The sequence below is a fragment of the Coregonus lavaretus genome, assembly GCF_964263955.1.
Source record: "Coregonus lavaretus genome assembly, chromosome: 25".
Lineage (NCBI taxonomy): Eukaryota > Metazoa > Chordata > Actinopteri > Salmoniformes > Salmonidae > Coregonus > Coregonus lavaretus.
The window spans coordinates 6,939,366-6,956,611 of record NC_140012.1 but is presented as its reverse complement, the minus strand read 5'-3'; the positions used below and the strand labels follow the sequence as shown (position 1 = coordinate 6,956,611).

General features: G+C 42.0%; 1 protein-coding gene across 1 annotated transcript; it reads right to left on the bottom strand.

Annotated features, from left to right (window-relative positions):
* Nucleotides 1-5: 5 nt before the first annotated feature.
* Nucleotides 6-10,915, bottom strand: LOC311100952 (epidermal growth factor receptor kinase substrate 8-like protein 1). The gene is made up of 15 exons (XM_084141935.1): nucleotides 10,816-10,915; nucleotides 8,648-8,784; nucleotides 8,234-8,298; nucleotides 8,002-8,131; nucleotides 7,744-7,832; nucleotides 7,592-7,666; nucleotides 6,632-6,780; nucleotides 5,895-6,039; nucleotides 5,693-5,745; nucleotides 5,483-5,591; nucleotides 4,870-4,995; nucleotides 4,557-4,710; nucleotides 4,049-4,214; nucleotides 1,933-2,065; nucleotides 6-512 (listed from the first exon to the last, which is right to left on the bottom strand). The coding sequence occupies exons 2-15, from the start codon at nucleotides 8,736-8,738 to the stop codon at nucleotides 426-428; spliced, it is 1,572 nt and encodes a 523-aa protein (XP_083998061.1). The 5' UTR covers nucleotides 8,739-8,784; nucleotides 10,816-10,915; the 3' UTR covers nucleotides 6-425.
* Between the last annotated feature and the right edge of the window lie 6,331 nt (nucleotides 10,916-17,246).

The following is a 17,246-nucleotide window of genomic DNA, read 5'->3' as shown; positions in this document are numbered from 1 at the left end:
GAATCAAGACAAGTATACATTAATTTAAGTTGGTCTGCAAATAGCAGGGGGACATGGTACAATTGATTCAGTCAAGTCAACATAGAAAGGAGAGAATATTCCAGAGTACAGCCAAGATAATGGATGTACATTGTCTTAACAGAGGACAATTGCTCATAAAAAGTTTAACTTAAAAGCAAGCATTTACAACAAAAGGCAAAGCCTTGATTCAAGACTGGACAGTCTGACTTGAAGAGCAACCAATTACATAAAATTCATATCGGCATAATGTTACATCCGTCAGTGAATGTCTTTTCATGGATAGAATCAAGACAGTCTTTGTAATTGTGTGTGTGCGTGCATGTATGTGTGCAGGGGTTGTTCTCTTTTAAGCATGAGTCTTTTCCTTTTTAGGGGAGTGATACATGATATCTGACACTTGGGTCTTACAGTGTGCTACTCTCCAGTTTCAGATCCACCTTCATCTTCTGCTTTTCCATCACTGCCTCCAGCTCTGTGGCCTTCTTGGCGTCCTGGAAAAACAGCATTTCAATCAGGTACAAATTATGGTAGGTCAAAACATGGAAAGATGACACAACAGGGACATTATGGATTTAAAACTCAGAACTGTGTGCAGCTGGAGTAAAACTTGGAAAATATATTATTTTGTATTAGTTTTATACATAAGATAATGCTGAGGCACACTGCAATCATCATAGAATTAGTAATTGTAGAAGATCTATATGGCACTCATCAGAGGTTGCCTACTAAAATAATTCCCACTTATATGACCCTACACTAAAGTATGTGGACACCCCTTCAAATTAGTGGATTTGTCTATTTCAGCCACACCCTTTGCTAACAGATGTATAAAATCGAGCACACAGCCATGCAATCTCCATAGACAAACATTGGCAGTAGAATGGCTTTACTGAAGAGCTCAGTGACATTCAACGTGGAACCGTCATAGGAGGCCACCTTTCCAAAAAGTCAGTTTTTCACATTTCTACCCTGCTAGAGCTGCACCAGTCAACTCTAAGTGCTGTTATTATGAAGTGGAAACTTCTAGGAGCAACATGAGCCGTGAAGTGGTAGGCCACACAAGCTCACAGAACGGGACCGCCGAGTGCTGAAGCACCGAGTTCCAAACTGCCTCTGGAAGCAACTTCAGCACAATAACTGTTCGTTGAGAGCTTCATGAAATGGGTTTCCATGGACGAGCAGCCGCACACAAGCTTAAGCTCACCATGCCAAGCGTCGGCTGGAGTGGTGAAAAGCTCACCGACATTGGACTCTGGAGTGATGAATCATGCTTCACCATCTGGCAGTCCAACGGACTAATCTGGGTTTGGCGGATGCCAGGAGAAAATGCTACCTGCCCGAATGCATAGTGCCAACTGTAAATAATGGTCTGGGGCTTTTTCATGGTTTGGGCTAGGCCCCTTAGTTCCAGTGAAGGGAAATCTTAACGCTACAGCTTACAATGACATTCTAGACAATTCCGTGCTTCCAACTTTGTGGTAACAGTTTGGGGAAGGCCCTTTCCTGTTTCAGCATGACAATGCCCCCGTGCACAAAGCGAGGTCTATACAGAAATGGTTTGTCGAGATCGGTGTGGAAGAACTTGACTGGCCTGCACAGAGCCCTGATCTCAACCCCATCGAACACCTTTGGGATGAATTGGAACTTCGACTGCGAGCCAGGCTTAATCGCCCAAAATCAGTGCTCGACCTCACTAATGATATTGTGGCTGAATGGATGCAAGTCCCCGCAGCAATGTTCCAACATCTAGTGGAAAGCCTTCCCAGAAGAGTGGAGGCTGTTGTAGCAGCAAAGGGGGGACCAACTCCATATTAATGCCCATGATTTTGGAATGAGATGTTCGACGAGCAGGTGTCCACATACTTTTGGCCATGTAGTGTATAATAATGTGCAGAATAGGTTGATCAGTACCTCCAACAGTGCTTTCTGCACAGTGAGCTGGCTGTACACTCTGGCGCCCTCGTCTGGTAGGACTTCTCGTAGGTCCTCCTTGTTCAGAGAGAAGAGCAGGGCTCCTGTCAGCTTTCCAAGTAACGTCACCGTCCTGAGGGGGGAGACACACACAGGTAGTCAGTCACTACCCTTCGTTTATCTATCCTATTCAATCATCCGTTAACAACTGAGTCATCTCTGTGTATGAACTAGAAAGATCTATTGAGTGACAGGGTTACTCAATCCAGGTCTTGAGGACTGTTTCAGGTTCAACCAATTACAATTGATTCGGTAGAAAGTAAATGAATATCGGTATATTGCGACAAATGCCTTTGAACTGATCAATAAGCAATGCATGTAACTACAGTTAAAGTCTGAAGTTTACATACACTTAGGTTGGAGTCATTAAAACGTGTTTTTCAACCACTCCACAAATGTCTTGTTAAACTATAGTTTTGGCAAGTCGGTTAGGACATCTAGTAAATTTTCCAACAATTTTTTACAGACAGATTATTTCAATTATAACTCACTGTATCACAATTCCAGTGGGTCAAAAGTTTACATACACTAAGTTGACGGTGGCTTTAAACAGCTTGGAAAATTCCAGAAAATTATGTCATGGCTTTAGAAGCTTCTGATATGCTAATTGAAATAATTTGAGTCAATTGGAGGTGTACCTGTGGATGAATTTCAAGGCCTATCTTCAAATTCAGTGCCTCTTTGCTTGACATCATGGGAAAATCTAAAGAAATCAGCCAAGACCTCAGAAAAAGAATTGTAGACCCCCACAAGTCTGGTTCATCCTTGGGAGCAATTTCCAAACGCCTGAAGGTACCACGTTCATCTGTACAAACAATAGTACGCAAGTATAAACACCATGGGACCACGCAGCCATCATACCGCTCAGGAAGGAGACGCGTTCTGTCTCCTAGATATGAATGTACTTTGGTGCAAAAAGTGCAAATCAATCCCAGAACAACAGCAAAGGACCTTGTGAAGATGCTGGAGGAAACAGGTACAAAAGTATCTATATCCACAGTATAACGAGTCCTATATCGACATAACCTGAAAGGCTGCTCAGCAAGGAAGAAGCTACTGCTCCAAAACCGCCATAAAAAAGCCAGACTACGGTTTGCAACTGCACATGGAGACAAAGATCATACTTTTTGGAGAAATGTCCTCTGGTCTGATGAAACAAAAATAGAACTGTTTGGCCATAATGACCATCGTTATGTTTGGAGGAAAAAGGGGGGTGGCTTGCAAGCCAAAGAACACCATCCCAACCGTGAAGCATGTGGGTGGCAGCATCATGCTGTGGGGGGGCTTTGCTGCAGGAGGGACTGGTGCACTTCACAAAATAGATGGCATCATGAGGAAGGAAAATTATGTGGATATATTGAAGCAACATCTCAAGACATCAGTCAGGAAGTTAAAGCTTGGTCGCAAATGAGTCTTCCAAATGGACAATGACCCCAAGCATACTTCCAAAGTTGTGGCAAAATGGCTTAAGGACAACAAAGTCAAGGTATTGGAGTGGCCATCACAAAGCCCTGACCTCAATCCTATAGAAAATGTGTGGGCAGAACTGAAATAGCGTGTGCGAGCAAGGAGGCCTACAAACCTGACTCCGTTACACCAGCTCTGTCAGGAGGAATGGGCCAAAATTCACCCAACTTATTGTGGGAAGCTTGTGGAAGGCTACCCGAAATGTTTGACCCAAGTTAAACAATTTAAAGGCAATGCTACCAAATACTAATTGAGTGTATGTAAACTTCTGACCCACTGGGAATGTGATGAAAGAAATAAAAGCTGAAATAAATCATTCTCTCTACTATTATTCTGACATTTCACATTCTTAAAATAAAGTGGTGATCCTAACTGACCTAAAACAGTGAATTTCTACTAGGATTAAATGTCAGGAATTGTGAAAAACTGAGTTTAAATGTATTTGACTAAGGTGTATGTAAACTTCCAAATTCAACTGTAAATCCTGGAGTTACTATAAGTCCACAAAGTCCCCATGACCAGAATAGGTCCCTGATTGGAATGGGATGAGTACGGAGTTTAGGGTTAGAGGGGGTCACGTCAAACTCACATCTCACTGAAGCCCTTCCCCCTGAGCCACTCCTCCACCTCCTCGGGGGGTGAGCGGTAGTCCAGGGGGACCAAGGTGTCTGAGGAGCGAGGGATGACCAGGGGCTTGTTCAGGCTGGCCTTCCCATTGGTCAGTCTCTGGAGCAGCTTGTCGTTCACCATCATGACTGAGGAGAGGGAGAGTTTTTACGATGTGTTATAGTGTTATCTACAGTAGGTTGTCTATCTCTATCTGGTTGATCTTACTAAAACAGAGCAGCCATAAGACCTGAAAGCACTGTCTGTCGTTCTCTCCTGTTTTTATGTCATTCACACACAGTGCAAACAGACAACCACTTTCCCCCCTCTCTGGAGCCTCCCTCACACACACACTTGCGTGTGCACACAGACACACATACACATTCACACAACAGAGAAAAGACAGAAAGCGTCTCTGTATAGTGCAGCGCCTGAGCTGCTCCTCTGACACACAGTGCAGAAATATAAAGCCTCTCAGTATAGTGTGATACCTTTGTCTGTGTCATCTCCGGCTGGAATGGATTGGTTGTATGATAGTGGGCGAGGGCGGTGGTGGGCTGAGGGGCGAGGGGTCAAGGAGCTAGGATTCCAGGCAGGAGGGCTGGGAGGAGTGTGAGTCTTGGTCAGGGCAGGCGAGACTGGAGGCTGGACCGGAGCAGAGGGGAAAGGAAAGAGAGTGAACAACATTGATAAGGAATATTGAATCAATGAAAGGAAAAGCAGTACCTGTATGTGGGTGTGAGTAAAGGAATGGGCATGGATTGGGGTGTGTGTGTGCATGTGTGTGTTACATTGGTGTGTTACCTTGGGTGGTCTCATGGTCACAGGGCTTTCTATGTGAGACACTGGCTCCAGGATGTTGAAGGGGACAAAGCCGACCTCGTTGAAGCGATTACGACACTTCCACCAGCGTTTGGACGACTCCACCACCTGACACAGAAAAGGAGAGGAGCCAATGTTTATACAGAGAATAATTAAGGAAGAATGAAACAAGTGATAGATTTAATCGTGTGGTATTGCACAACTCACAATTTTCTATTTCTAGCAGTGATAGTTGTTGCCAAGGTAACAACCCGTATGTATGTACAGTATGCCCAGAATCTGGCAAGGACAAAGTGTACCTGTGCACCAATATTTGTTTACTAGGTTTTTTAACTCTGGCGTCACACCCTGATTAAACAATAATGCTTGATTGAGGAGACATTTCTTCTAGAGATGGATTTTGTACAGTACACCAATATTACCGGATTGTATACCAGATTTTGTCTTTATCAGCCATGTGCCTTACCATTAAAAGAGAGCCCTAGAAGCGTGGCACAGAGACTAGCTGCCAGGCGTGTGTTTTTCAAGAATGTTCCTGAATAGTTCTGTTGTGTAATGTTACGTAATGTCACTTAATGACTTTTCAGATGTTTACCTCCAGTGTATCTCCCTGTTGCACTGACAGCTCACTGTTGTTGCGGGCCACAAAGTCATAGCTGCAGCTGTACATCCTCTCTCCCTCAGGGGGTAGGACACTGCTATCCCTGAGAGGGACGGAGTGGATGATTGATATTACTACAAAATAAAAGTCAACAATACGAAGAAATAGTTTTGTTTTTAATCCAAAGGTGACTTCAATACGTACGCTTCATCGCTCATAGGGGTGACTGGAGGTCCAACTGGCTGAGTAGGCTGCAGCTGAATTAGCAAAGAGGGGGGACGGTAGGGGGGGGGGGGGGGGGGAGGATGATGTCAGGACAGTACAGAGCAAATTCATATGATGTTACTCACTTTGTGAACTCCTCAATGTACATGATTGACATGGATGTACATCTCATATTCCATACCTGTTGTTTTTCCCGCAAGGCTTCATGTTTGTGTTGTGACTCGACCGGATCCTCCCAAACCTGCCCATCTGCCCTGGAGGCCTCTGGCTTCCACCCGTCCAGGAACACAGGTGTGTACGGGGCCACGGGCCCTCTGAGCTGGGAACTTAGAGGAGAGAGAGAGAGTAATTGTAACAGTGTTGCTTCCGTCCCTCTCCTCGCCCCTACCTGGGCTTGAACCAGGGACCCTCTGCACACATCGACAACAGTCACCCTCGAAGCACCGTTACCCATCGCTCCACAAAAGCCACGGCCCTTGCAGCGCAAGGGAAACAACTACTTCAAGGTCTCAGAGCGAGTGACGTCACCGATTGAAATGCTACTAGCGCACACCGCTAACCAGCTAGCCATTTCACACCGGTTACATAAGTAATGATCTTTGACCTTTAAAAAACAAATATTATAACGAATATTATAACCAGTGTAGACATAGCCTAGAACTTGGCTGAGATGAGCCAAAGGAATTAGGTCATCTCTCTCCACAGTACTATTTCAGTGGCACGTGTTACTGGCTGACTAAATATTGACATTGGCATGTCATGCTGTCTCATCATGTCATGCCTGCGGCGGTGTCAGTAAAGAGAGCCATACAGGTCTATCACGTGAGACTATAGACTGCCACACTCAATAGCCAAGGGTTTATTCATCATAAGGGTTCATAGGGGTCCATGAGGCACAAAGCACTTGTTAGTACTGACCGTGGGAGTGTCCAGTGGGGCCCAAGGGCCGTCCATAGCTGCCTCTCCTCTTCAGACAGGTTGTCTTGAAGTAGGGATATGGCTGAGTTGGTCAGGGCAGGGCTGATCACTGAGGCCCCTAGAGCAGGGCCCCCAGTAATCCTCACCAGCTGGGGCCACACAGGAAAGAGACCACAGTTTAGATAGGATCATTGGAAAGAATGGATTGACTGGAGAATTGGCAACAGTAGATTCATAATGAAGAGCAAGCTAGGCCTAATGAACTCTATGGTCCGGTTTTCCCAGACACAGATTAAGCCTAGTCCTGGACTAAACATAATTATCAATGGAGATTCTCCATTGAAAACACTTTTCTATCCAGGAGTTACTATAAGTCCACAAAGTCAGCTATACACAGGGAGTGTGTCTGAAAAACCGAACCTATAAAAGCGTCTAAAACATGTTTTCACTTTGTCATTATGGGGTATTGTGTGTAGATGGGTGAGAGAAAAAATCTATTTTATCAATTTTGAATTCAGGCTGTAACACAACAAAATGTGGAATAAGTCAAGGAGTATGAATATTTTCTGAAGGCACTGTACATGTGTAGCAATACACATTAAGTATATACGGACAAACATATGGACAAATAGACAGAGCATACATACACTATAGCCTAGTAAGTATGTAACAAAGGTATGTAAAAATCTACATAATTTCTAAACATCCTGACTAATTTAGCCCTTAAATATGAGAATCACTCACCTATCTAATTTCATAATTGAGACAAGGATACTAATGATCATATAAAAGTTATTTTTAAAGATAATACTTTTGTTTCCCCCCCCTTCTAGTTATAAAGATCTAATCCTGTGTTGACAACAATAGCAACAGGTGTTGTCCCCATAGCTTTCTCCCTCTGTTGGCCTCTTATAGCCAGAGCATAAGCAATGGGTATAAAGGTTATCATTGTTGACTCACCATATCTAGAGGTTTGAACATATGGTGGAGCAGCTCTTCTGAGGATGGGTTGGAGATGGAAGACTTGAGACGAACCTGGAAATAAATATGATGAGGACACAATATCTAAACTGTTTTGTAGACATAGTAGTGGCAGTGTTCCCTTTACTCACCAGTAGACTGAAGCAGTATTTGAATTTTTGGAAGATATCCATGAATTCTTCTTTAGGTGGAGGGCAAGCCTTTGCAGTAAGCAAGTCCTCTATAGTCAAGGCAGAGAAAAAATACATTATCAGGAAAGGATCATTGATTTTAGCTTTGAAAGGCATCCTGAGTTGAACCAGTTCAGGAGGTCACTTGGCTAGCAAACCTATTGTTGCTCATGTGAGTAGCTTAGGACAAAACAAAAACAAATTCCTTATCCCTCTTACCCTCTGCTCTTTGCTTGCGACTTTTCCTATTTTTCTTCTTCCTCTGGCTTAAAACTGTGGCAGCCACTGCAGTCTGTTGTAGCTTTGCCATGAAGACCTCAATGTCATTGAAACAGTGATTAAGGATCCCCTAAAATTCAGACACATGAGAAAAGAGTTAACCTTACAGTAAAATTGTGATTAAATCATTTAATATTGAAATTGTAAAGTGTATTATAATATTATTACATACCACTTCTCTCTCAGCTCGTAGAAAATAAATATCAGGCTGAGGTTGCCCGCCGTTTACACCATTCGCTGTTGAGGACAGAAGAGAAGATTCCTAGCGTCCATTTCTATTCATTGCCATAGTTGGAATTGCCTGCATTCAGAATTCCTGCCCACTCTAACTCCCCACACACCTTCCCCCAACACACACAATGTAATCTCTGTATTCCTGAGATTATTTTACCTTAAATACCTCTACCAGTGCCTCATTTCTCCCCTCCCTCCCCCCCCCTCTCTCTTCCTCTCTCTCTTCCCAACTCTTCCCCTCCTTTTAGCCAATTCGGTTCAAAGCATTTCATTGACATGGCAAACATGTAAATTGCCAGAGCATGCACAAACATTGGCTCTCAAACAAAGAAGATGGCTCCCATCTTCATACCTCTGATTCCTGGGTAAGGTGGAGGGTTGGAAAGCAGGGGGTTGGGAGCATGTGGAATGGGGGGGCTTGGAATTCCGTAGGGGTCCATCATCGCTGCTTTGGTATTTTGGGGAAGAACAGGGTCTATCGGAGGAAGTCTGGAGGAAAAGGAGAGAGAGATTTTTTAAAACCAGGACACTCATACTGTATCATGCACCTTTCTACCTTCAAGGGATAGTTTTTGTAAAGCAACTTTGTCATTTGACTTCATGGTTGGAATCCAGCGGATAAAACACAAATGAAGCTACAGTCAGTGAGGTCAATATCCTCACTTGCAACAAAGGCCTGCCACTGTCATGAATATGATTAAGGCAAAAAAAATGTTGTTCCTAAGACTTAGTTCATGACTGTTGCTAATAACAACCATTGATTCAACACCATGGGAAACGCCCTTCAGTAAATGCATATGGAACTGTGACATATTTAATCTCCTTGGTAAATAATGAATGACATACAGAGTCAAAGGCACCCACCACCTTCCTCTCAAATGTGCATAATAGGGTTACAAAAGGAAGTCTTGAAATGAAGGCACAAACTATCTTGATCAGTGATAATCTAGTAAAAAATGTACTTTAAAAACAATTCAATGTAATATTTAATAAGCAGAGGTCCAAATATCAATATTTACGTAGGCCTACTGTGACTAACACACGTCAACTCACATTTATACAACTTTATATGGCTAAAATGACAAAGCAAATGTATTCCTCAACAACTTTAGACAGAATTGGAACAACAGATTTAGACAGATAAATAGTTTTGTCACGTTAGGTCGAGACATTGTTTGTTATTGGTCTGTTTGCTAATTCTCGAAGACACACATACACTCTTAGAAAAAAAGGGTTCCAAAAGGGTTATTCGGCTGTCCCCATAGGAGAACCCTTTTTGGTTCCAGGTAGACCCTTTTTTGGTTCCAGGTAGAACCCTTTTGGGTTCCATGTACAACCCTCTGTGGAAAGGGTTCTGCATTGAACCCAAAAGGGTTCTACCTGGAACCAAAAAGGGTTCTTCAAAGGGTTCTCATATTTCTATTTATTTATTTAACCTTTATTTGACCAGGAAAAGCCCATTGAGACCCAGAGTCTCTTTTTCAAGGGAGACCTGGCCAAGAAGGCAGCAACAATCAATACATTACTGAATTAAAACATACAACAATACAATACAATTCAACAACTTGATCCAGCCTAAAATAAGCATTTACACTCCTCTGTAACAGAGCCTCCCAGCATAAATCCTATGGGGACAGCCAAAGAACCCTTTAAGGTTCTAGATAGCACTTTTTTTCTAGGAGTTTACTGTACACAAAGTACTCAAATCAAATTGTATTGGTCACATACACGTATTTAGCAGATGTTATTGTGGGTGTAGCGAAATGCTTGTGCTTCTAGCTCCGACAGTGCAGTAACATTTACATTTTTTACATTTTAGTCATTTTGCAGACGCTCTTATCCAGAGCAACTTACTGTTAGTGAGTGCATACATTTTCATACATAACATCTAACAAGTAATATCTAACAATTTCACAGCATATACCCAATAAACACAAATCTAAGTAAGGAATTAATTAAAAATATATACATATATGGATGAGCAATGTCAGAGCGGCATGGACTAAGAGAAAGTAGAATAGTATAGAATACAGTATATACATATGAGATGAGTAATGCAAGATATGTAAACATTATTAAAGTGACTAAGATACCATAGAATAGTATAGAATACAGTATATACATATGAGATGAGTAATGCAAGCTATGTAAACATTATTAAAGTGACTAAGATACCGTAGAATAGTATAGAATACAGTATATACATATGAGATGAGTAATGCAAGCTATGTAAACATTATTAAAGTGACTAAGATACCGTAGAATAGTATAGAATACAGTATATACATATGAGATGAGTAATGCAAGCTATGTAAACATTATTAAAGTGACTAAGATACCGTAGAATAGTATAGAATACAGTATATACATATGAGATGAGTAATGCAAGCTATGTAAACATTATTAAAGTGGCTAGTGTTCCATTTATTAAAGTGGCCAGTGACTTCTAGTCTATGTCTACATACTCAACAATGTGCAATGTAGAAATATACACCAGGTAGCATCTAAATTATATCTTACCTTTTCTGTGTGTCCTTTAAATGTCCTTTAACTGTGGGTTTCAAAGTAAGTTTAAGCCTGTGTCAGTGAACTGCCACCATCCTCTCCTCCCTACCACAATGGCCTTGTTCTCTCAGTCACACCTTAAGTTATGCAAAACCGGTCCAACAAGTCTGTCCTCTCGTTCTCAGCTGCTCACTCTCTCCCATCCACCTCTCTCTCTCTCTCTCTCTCTCTTGCGTGTGTGCGCTCGCTTTCAGTCTGACGTGCATACTCACCTTGGCCTAAATCCATATAGAAACTGAGAATGGATGGTAGTGATGCATAGAGGTAAACAACGTAAAAGTCATCTATGGCTGTGGGACATTTCTACTTCCTTAAAAGTATCTATTATCTTTTCAATCTCTCTGTCTGTGTATGCGTCTGTGTCTGCAGGTGCATTCCGGCAGACGAGTAAAACAAGGGATGGGAATTATTTCTCAGTGAGGATAGTGTCACAGTGATGGATAGATGAAACAGGATACCTTTCCAACTCATCCTGCATTAAAACAATACATTCAACATTTGAAATGGCCGGAACTGTAACGCCTCACATGTAACCATAGCTAATTAAGCAGTATGGCTTTAAAAGACTAAAGTGCTTTTAAATAGTAGAATCATAAAGGTCATATGTACAAGCCCCTTAACCAAAATGTAATTTGTGTTTGTTAATTAATAAGGCATTGTCCTACTGTTCACGCCCCTTATATAAAGCAACTTTTTTGTCTCGCTAAATTGTATTGTGACCCCCATGTTTGAGTCACACATTTCCTCTATCCACAGTTCTATATATAGAGTGCCTTCAGAAAGTATTCATACCCTGTGACTAATTCCACATTTTGTTGTGTTACAGCCTGAATTCAAAATGGATTAAATTGATAATTGTGTCTCTCACACATCTACATACAATACCCCATAATGACAAAGTGAAAACATGTTTTTAGACATTTTTGCAAATGGATTGAAAATGAAATACCTAAATATCTAATTTACATAAGTAGTCACACCCCTGAGTCGATAAACGTCAGAATCACCTTTGGCAACGATTAGAGCTGTGAGTCTTTCTGGGTAAGTGTCTAAGAGCTTTGCACGCCTGGATTGTACAATATTTCTTCAAGCTCTGTCAAGTTGGTCACTCAGAAACATTCAATGTTGTCTTCATAAGCACCTCCAGTGTATATTTGGCCTGGTCTTTTAGGTTATTGTCCTGCTGAAAGGTGAATTTGTCTCCCTGTGTCTGTTTGAAAGCAGACTGAACCAGATTTTCCTCTAGGATTTTGCCTATTCCGTTTATTTTCATCCTAAAATAACTCCCTAGTCCTTGCCGATGACAAGCATATCCATAACATGATGCAACCACCACTATGCTTGAAAATATGAAGAGTGGTACTCGGTAATGTGTTATATTGGATTTGCCCCAAACATAACACTTTGTATTCAGGACAAAAAAGTCCTACTTTAGTGCCTTAATGCAAACAGGATGCATGTTTTGGAATATTGTTATTCTGTACAGGCTTCCTTGTTTTCATTATGTCAATTAGGTTAGTATTGTGGAGTAACTACGATGTTGTTGATCCATCCTAAGTTTTCTCCTATCACAGCCATTAAACTCTGTAACTGTTTTAAAGTCCCCATTGGACTCATGGTGAAATCCCTGTGTGGTTTCCTTCTTCTCTGGCAACTGAGTTAGGAAGGATGCCTGTAGCTTTGTAGTGACTGGCTGTATTGATACACCATCGAAAGTGTAATTAATAACTTCACCATGCTCAAAGGGATATTCAATGTCTGCTTTTTATTTTTTTACCTATCTACCAATAGGTGCCTTTCTTTAAGAGGCATTGGGAAACCTCCCTGGTCTTTGTGGTTGAATCTGTGTTTGAAATTCACTGCTCGACTGAGTGAACATACAGATAATTGTATGTGTGGGGTACAGAGATGAGAGAGTCATTCAAAAATCATGTTAAACACTATTATTGCACACAGAGTGAGTCCATGCAACGTATTATGTGACTTGTTAAGCACATTGTTACTACTGAACCTATTTAGGCTTGCCATAACAAAGAGGTTGAATACATATTGACTCAAGACATTTCAGCTTTTTATTGTTTATTAATTTGTAAAAATTTCAAAAAACATTATTCCACTTTGACATTATGGAGCATTGTGTGTAGGCCAGTGACACAACATCTCAGTTGAATCCATTTTGAATTCAGGCTGTAACACAACAAAATGAGGAAAAAGTCAAGGGGTGTGAATACTTTCTGAAGGCACTGTACATCACGCCAAATGTATTGATAAGGAGATGTACAAAGCATTATTTGTACTGTGTGTCTCTGAGTCGGAGGACCTCAGGGACGGCCTCCAGAACTATCTGCTGGCTCCACAGCTTCTCTGCCCAGGCCAGGAGGGACAGACACGACTGGGCTTCCTCCACACTCTTCACTTTGCCATTCTGCACGGAGAACACCACTTGGTGCTGCACAGGGAAGAGGAAGAAGAAAAATAAAGAGATTTGGGATATTTCCAAGGAAATCAATTAGAAACCACATCTACACAGGTATATACAGTATTGTCATGGTTGTAATAACACAGTATAACAATGGTTATATAACAAATTCTGATATGACGTAATATAAAAACATTGAAGAAATGTTCAAAGCACTTATGTTGATGAGATACCGTGAGACATCTGTCATCATGTGACTTTTACTTGGAAAATGTCTGCATTTTCCTGGAGGCAGAAGGTTTGAGAGAAAACTATTACTTGATAAAGGTGAAGATCACTGTTAAAGGATGATGAAACTAAAGGGCTTCTCATTCATAAACCATTTAGAACTGTAACAGAGGGTGTAGTCAAAATACCTTTGTTCTATGATGGGTGTAGTTAATTTGGTATTGTCCAACTGCTTTGATTCTAGCTATTTACTGTCCTGAGTTAGTCTGGCTAACACCTAACTCGAAGTCCTCCTGACTTCGATGTTTTCAGTACGATACGTCCATTACGAAGGGGATGTGTTTTCTTTCTCACTCAAACAACCACACAGTTAGGAGCGCCACATGAAATTTAGGAGCACCAGAATATATATATATTTTTAATTGAGTTACAGCCTATATTGGGCCTATATGACTTCTGTCATATGGTGTGCCCTAGAAACTAATATGTAACACTGTAAAGACATTAGTTTATTATAAAAGCTAAAATATTGATACAAATACCTGTTATTGACATTTCAAAGTAATTTGTTGAATATTAGGTTTCTACATTGTGTAAAAGCACTACGGTATTTTCCTATTGAGATACATTACATTGAAAATTGTACACTGTCTCTTTAAAAACGTCAGGTTTGTAATGATGACATGTAAGAGATCTGTCATTCATTTATTGCTATGCTATGAACATTGATCTCCTGAAGAAACTATCAATTTTCCTTTCTTTCTGTGCCACCAAATGTTTGGATATACTAGTAAAGTTAGCTAACTTGCCAATGAGGTAACATGACTGAACAAGGTGTAAACAAATCGTTAACGCGTGCAACCATGACGCTATCGAATCTGCACTCAGTTTTTTCTCTAGGGCAGGGTTCATCAATTAGAATCAGCCACTTGCCGACTTTTTCTTGAGTGGATGGTCAGCTGGCCTGAACATAATTACCTTGCTTACATACAATCACATATACTCAGTGGACCGTTAATTAGTTAAACCACCCCATTCACGAAAATTGTTAGCTCTTACAGACATTAGTCACATGGCCGTGGCTTGCTATATAAAGCAGGCAGACAGGCATCGAGGCATTCAGTTACTGTTCGATTGAACGTTAGAATGGGAAAAACAAGTGACCTAAGCGACTTTGAACGTGGTATGATCGTTGGTGCCAGGCACGCTGGTTCCAGTATCTCAGAAACAGCCGGCCTCCTGGGCTTTTCACACATGACAGAGACTAGGGTTTACCGAGAATGGCGCGACAAACAAAAAACATCCAGTCAGCGGCAGTCCTATGGGCGAATACAGCTCATTGATGAGAGGTCGAAGGAGAATAACAAGAATCATGCAAGCTAACAGGCGCGCCACAATCAGGCAAATAACGGCGCAGTACAACAGTGGTGTGCAGAACGGCATCTCGGAAAACGCAACTCGTCGGTCCTTGTCACGGATGGGCTATTGCAGCAGACGACCACACCGGGTTCCACTCCTATCAGCTAAAAACAAGAAGAAGCGGCTCCAGTGGGCACACGATCACCAACACTGGACAATTGAGGAGTGGAAAAACATCGCCTGGTTCGACGAATCCCGGTTCCTGTTGCGTCAAACTGATGGCAGAGTCAGGATTAGGCGTAAGCATCATGAGTCCAAGGCCCCATCCTGCCTGGTGTTAACGGTACAGGCTGGTGGTGGTGGTGTAATAGTGGGGAGTGTTTTCCTGAAACACGTTAGGTCCCCTGATAGCAATTGAGCAATGTTTGAACGCCACAGCATATCTGAACATTGTTGCTGACCAGGTATATCCCTTCATGGCTACAGCGGGGTCAGACCCAGTACTACACTGAACAAAAATATAAACGCAACATGTAAAGTGTTGGTCCCATGTTTCATGAGTTGAAATAAAAGAGAGCAGAAATGTTCCATACGCACAAAACGCTTATTTACATCCCTGTTAGTGAGCATTTCTCCTTTGCCAAGATAATTCATCCACCTGACAGGTGTGGCAATTCAAGAAGCTGATTAAACAGCACGATCATTACACAGGTGCAACTTGTGCTGGGGACAATAAAAGGCCACTCTAAAATGTGACAATAACACAATGCCACAGATATCTCCAGTTTTGAGGGAGTGTGCAATTGGCATGCTAACTGCAGGAATGTCCAACAGAGCTGTTGCCAGAGTATTTAATGTTAATTTCTCATGAGGCCCATTGTCGTGCCACTCAATTTCTCTACCAAAGTTGTTTTAGAGAATTTGGCAGTACGTCCAACTGGCCTCACAACCGCAGACCACGTTTAACCATACAAGCCAGGGCCTCCACGTCCGGCTTCTTCACCTGTGGGATCGTCTGAGACCAGCCACCCAGACAGCTGATGAAACTGTGGGTTTGCACAATCAAATAATTTCTGCACAAACTGTCAGAAACTGTCTCAGGGAAGCTCATCTGCGTGCTCGTCGTCCTCACCAGGGTCTTGACCTGACTGCAATTCGGTGTCGTAACCGACTTCAGTAGGCAAATACTCACCTTCGATGGCCACTGGCATGCTGGAGAAGTGTGCTCTTCATGGATGAATCCCGGTTTCAACTGTACTGGGCAGATGACAGACAGCCTGTATGGCATCGTGTAGGTGAGCGGTTTGCTGATGTCAACGTTCTGAACAGAGTGCCCCATGGTGGCGGTGGGGTTATGGTATGGGCAGGCAGGGGCGCAACTTTCACTGGGGATGGGGGGGACATGTCCCCCTCACATTCTGAAATTGCATTTTTGTCCCCCCCCCAGTTTTATAATTGGAATGTGATACAAAACGAGGCAACGGCGTGCTTTAGAACCATGTGGACATCTCAGAGCAGTCGGGTAGGCTGTTTGGAGTGTTTATCCGACTGAATAAAAAATTTACAAAAACCAATGTTGTGCCCCTGTGGGCAGGCATAAACTACAGACAACGAACACAATTGCATTTTATCGATGGCAATTTGAATGCACACAGATACCATGATGAGATCCTGAGGCCCATTATCGTGCCATTCATCTGCCGCCATCACCTCATGTTTCATCATGATAACTCACGGCCCCATGTCGCAAGGATCTGTACACAATTCTTGGAAGCTGAACATTTCCCAGTTCTTCCATGGCCTGTATACTCACCAGACCCATTGAGCATGTTTGGGATGCTCTGGATCGAAGTGTATGACAGCGTGTTCCAGTTCCTGCCAATATCCAGCAACTTCGCACAGCCATTGAAGAGAAGTTGGACAACATTCCACAGGCCACAATCAGCAGCCTGATCAACTCTATGCGAAGGAGATGTGTCGCGCTGCATGAGGCAAATGGTGGTCACACCAGATACTGACTGGTTTTCTGATCCACGCCCCTACATTTTTTTTTAAAGGTATCTGTGACCTACAGATGCATATCTGTATACTCAGTCATGTGAAATCCATAGATTAGGGCATAATGAATTTATTTCAATTGACAAATGTTCTTATATGAACTGTAACTCAGTGAAATCTTAGATATTGTTGCGTTTATATTTTTGTTCAGTGTAGATGGGTGTACCTAAAAAACTGGCCACTGAGTGTATATCTCTCCATTATGGGTGGCAATACTTTGGAACAGATTTCCAAAATTAAAATCACTTGGAGCAATTTGCAGATGTTTTTACAGTCTTTTCAGTCTTTTATGTCCAACAATAAAGAATAACAAAATAAAAAA

What these genes read in the sequence shown, in the direction of transcription:
- LOC311100952 (XM_084141935.1), bottom strand. Translation starts at nt 8,738, where the DNA reads ATGATGGACCCCTACGGAATTCCAAGCCCCCCCATTCCACATGCTCCC. An exon ending in ACCTTACCCAGGAATCAGAG is followed by an intron (nt 8,299 to 8,647) that starts GTATGAAGATGG and finishes TGTCCTCAACAG; the next exon opens with CGAATGGTGTAAACGGCGGG. An exon ending in TACGAGCTGAGAGAGAAGTG is followed by an intron (nt 8,132 to 8,233) that starts GTATGTAATAAT and finishes TCTGAATTTTAG; the next exon opens with GGGATCCTTAATCACTGTTT.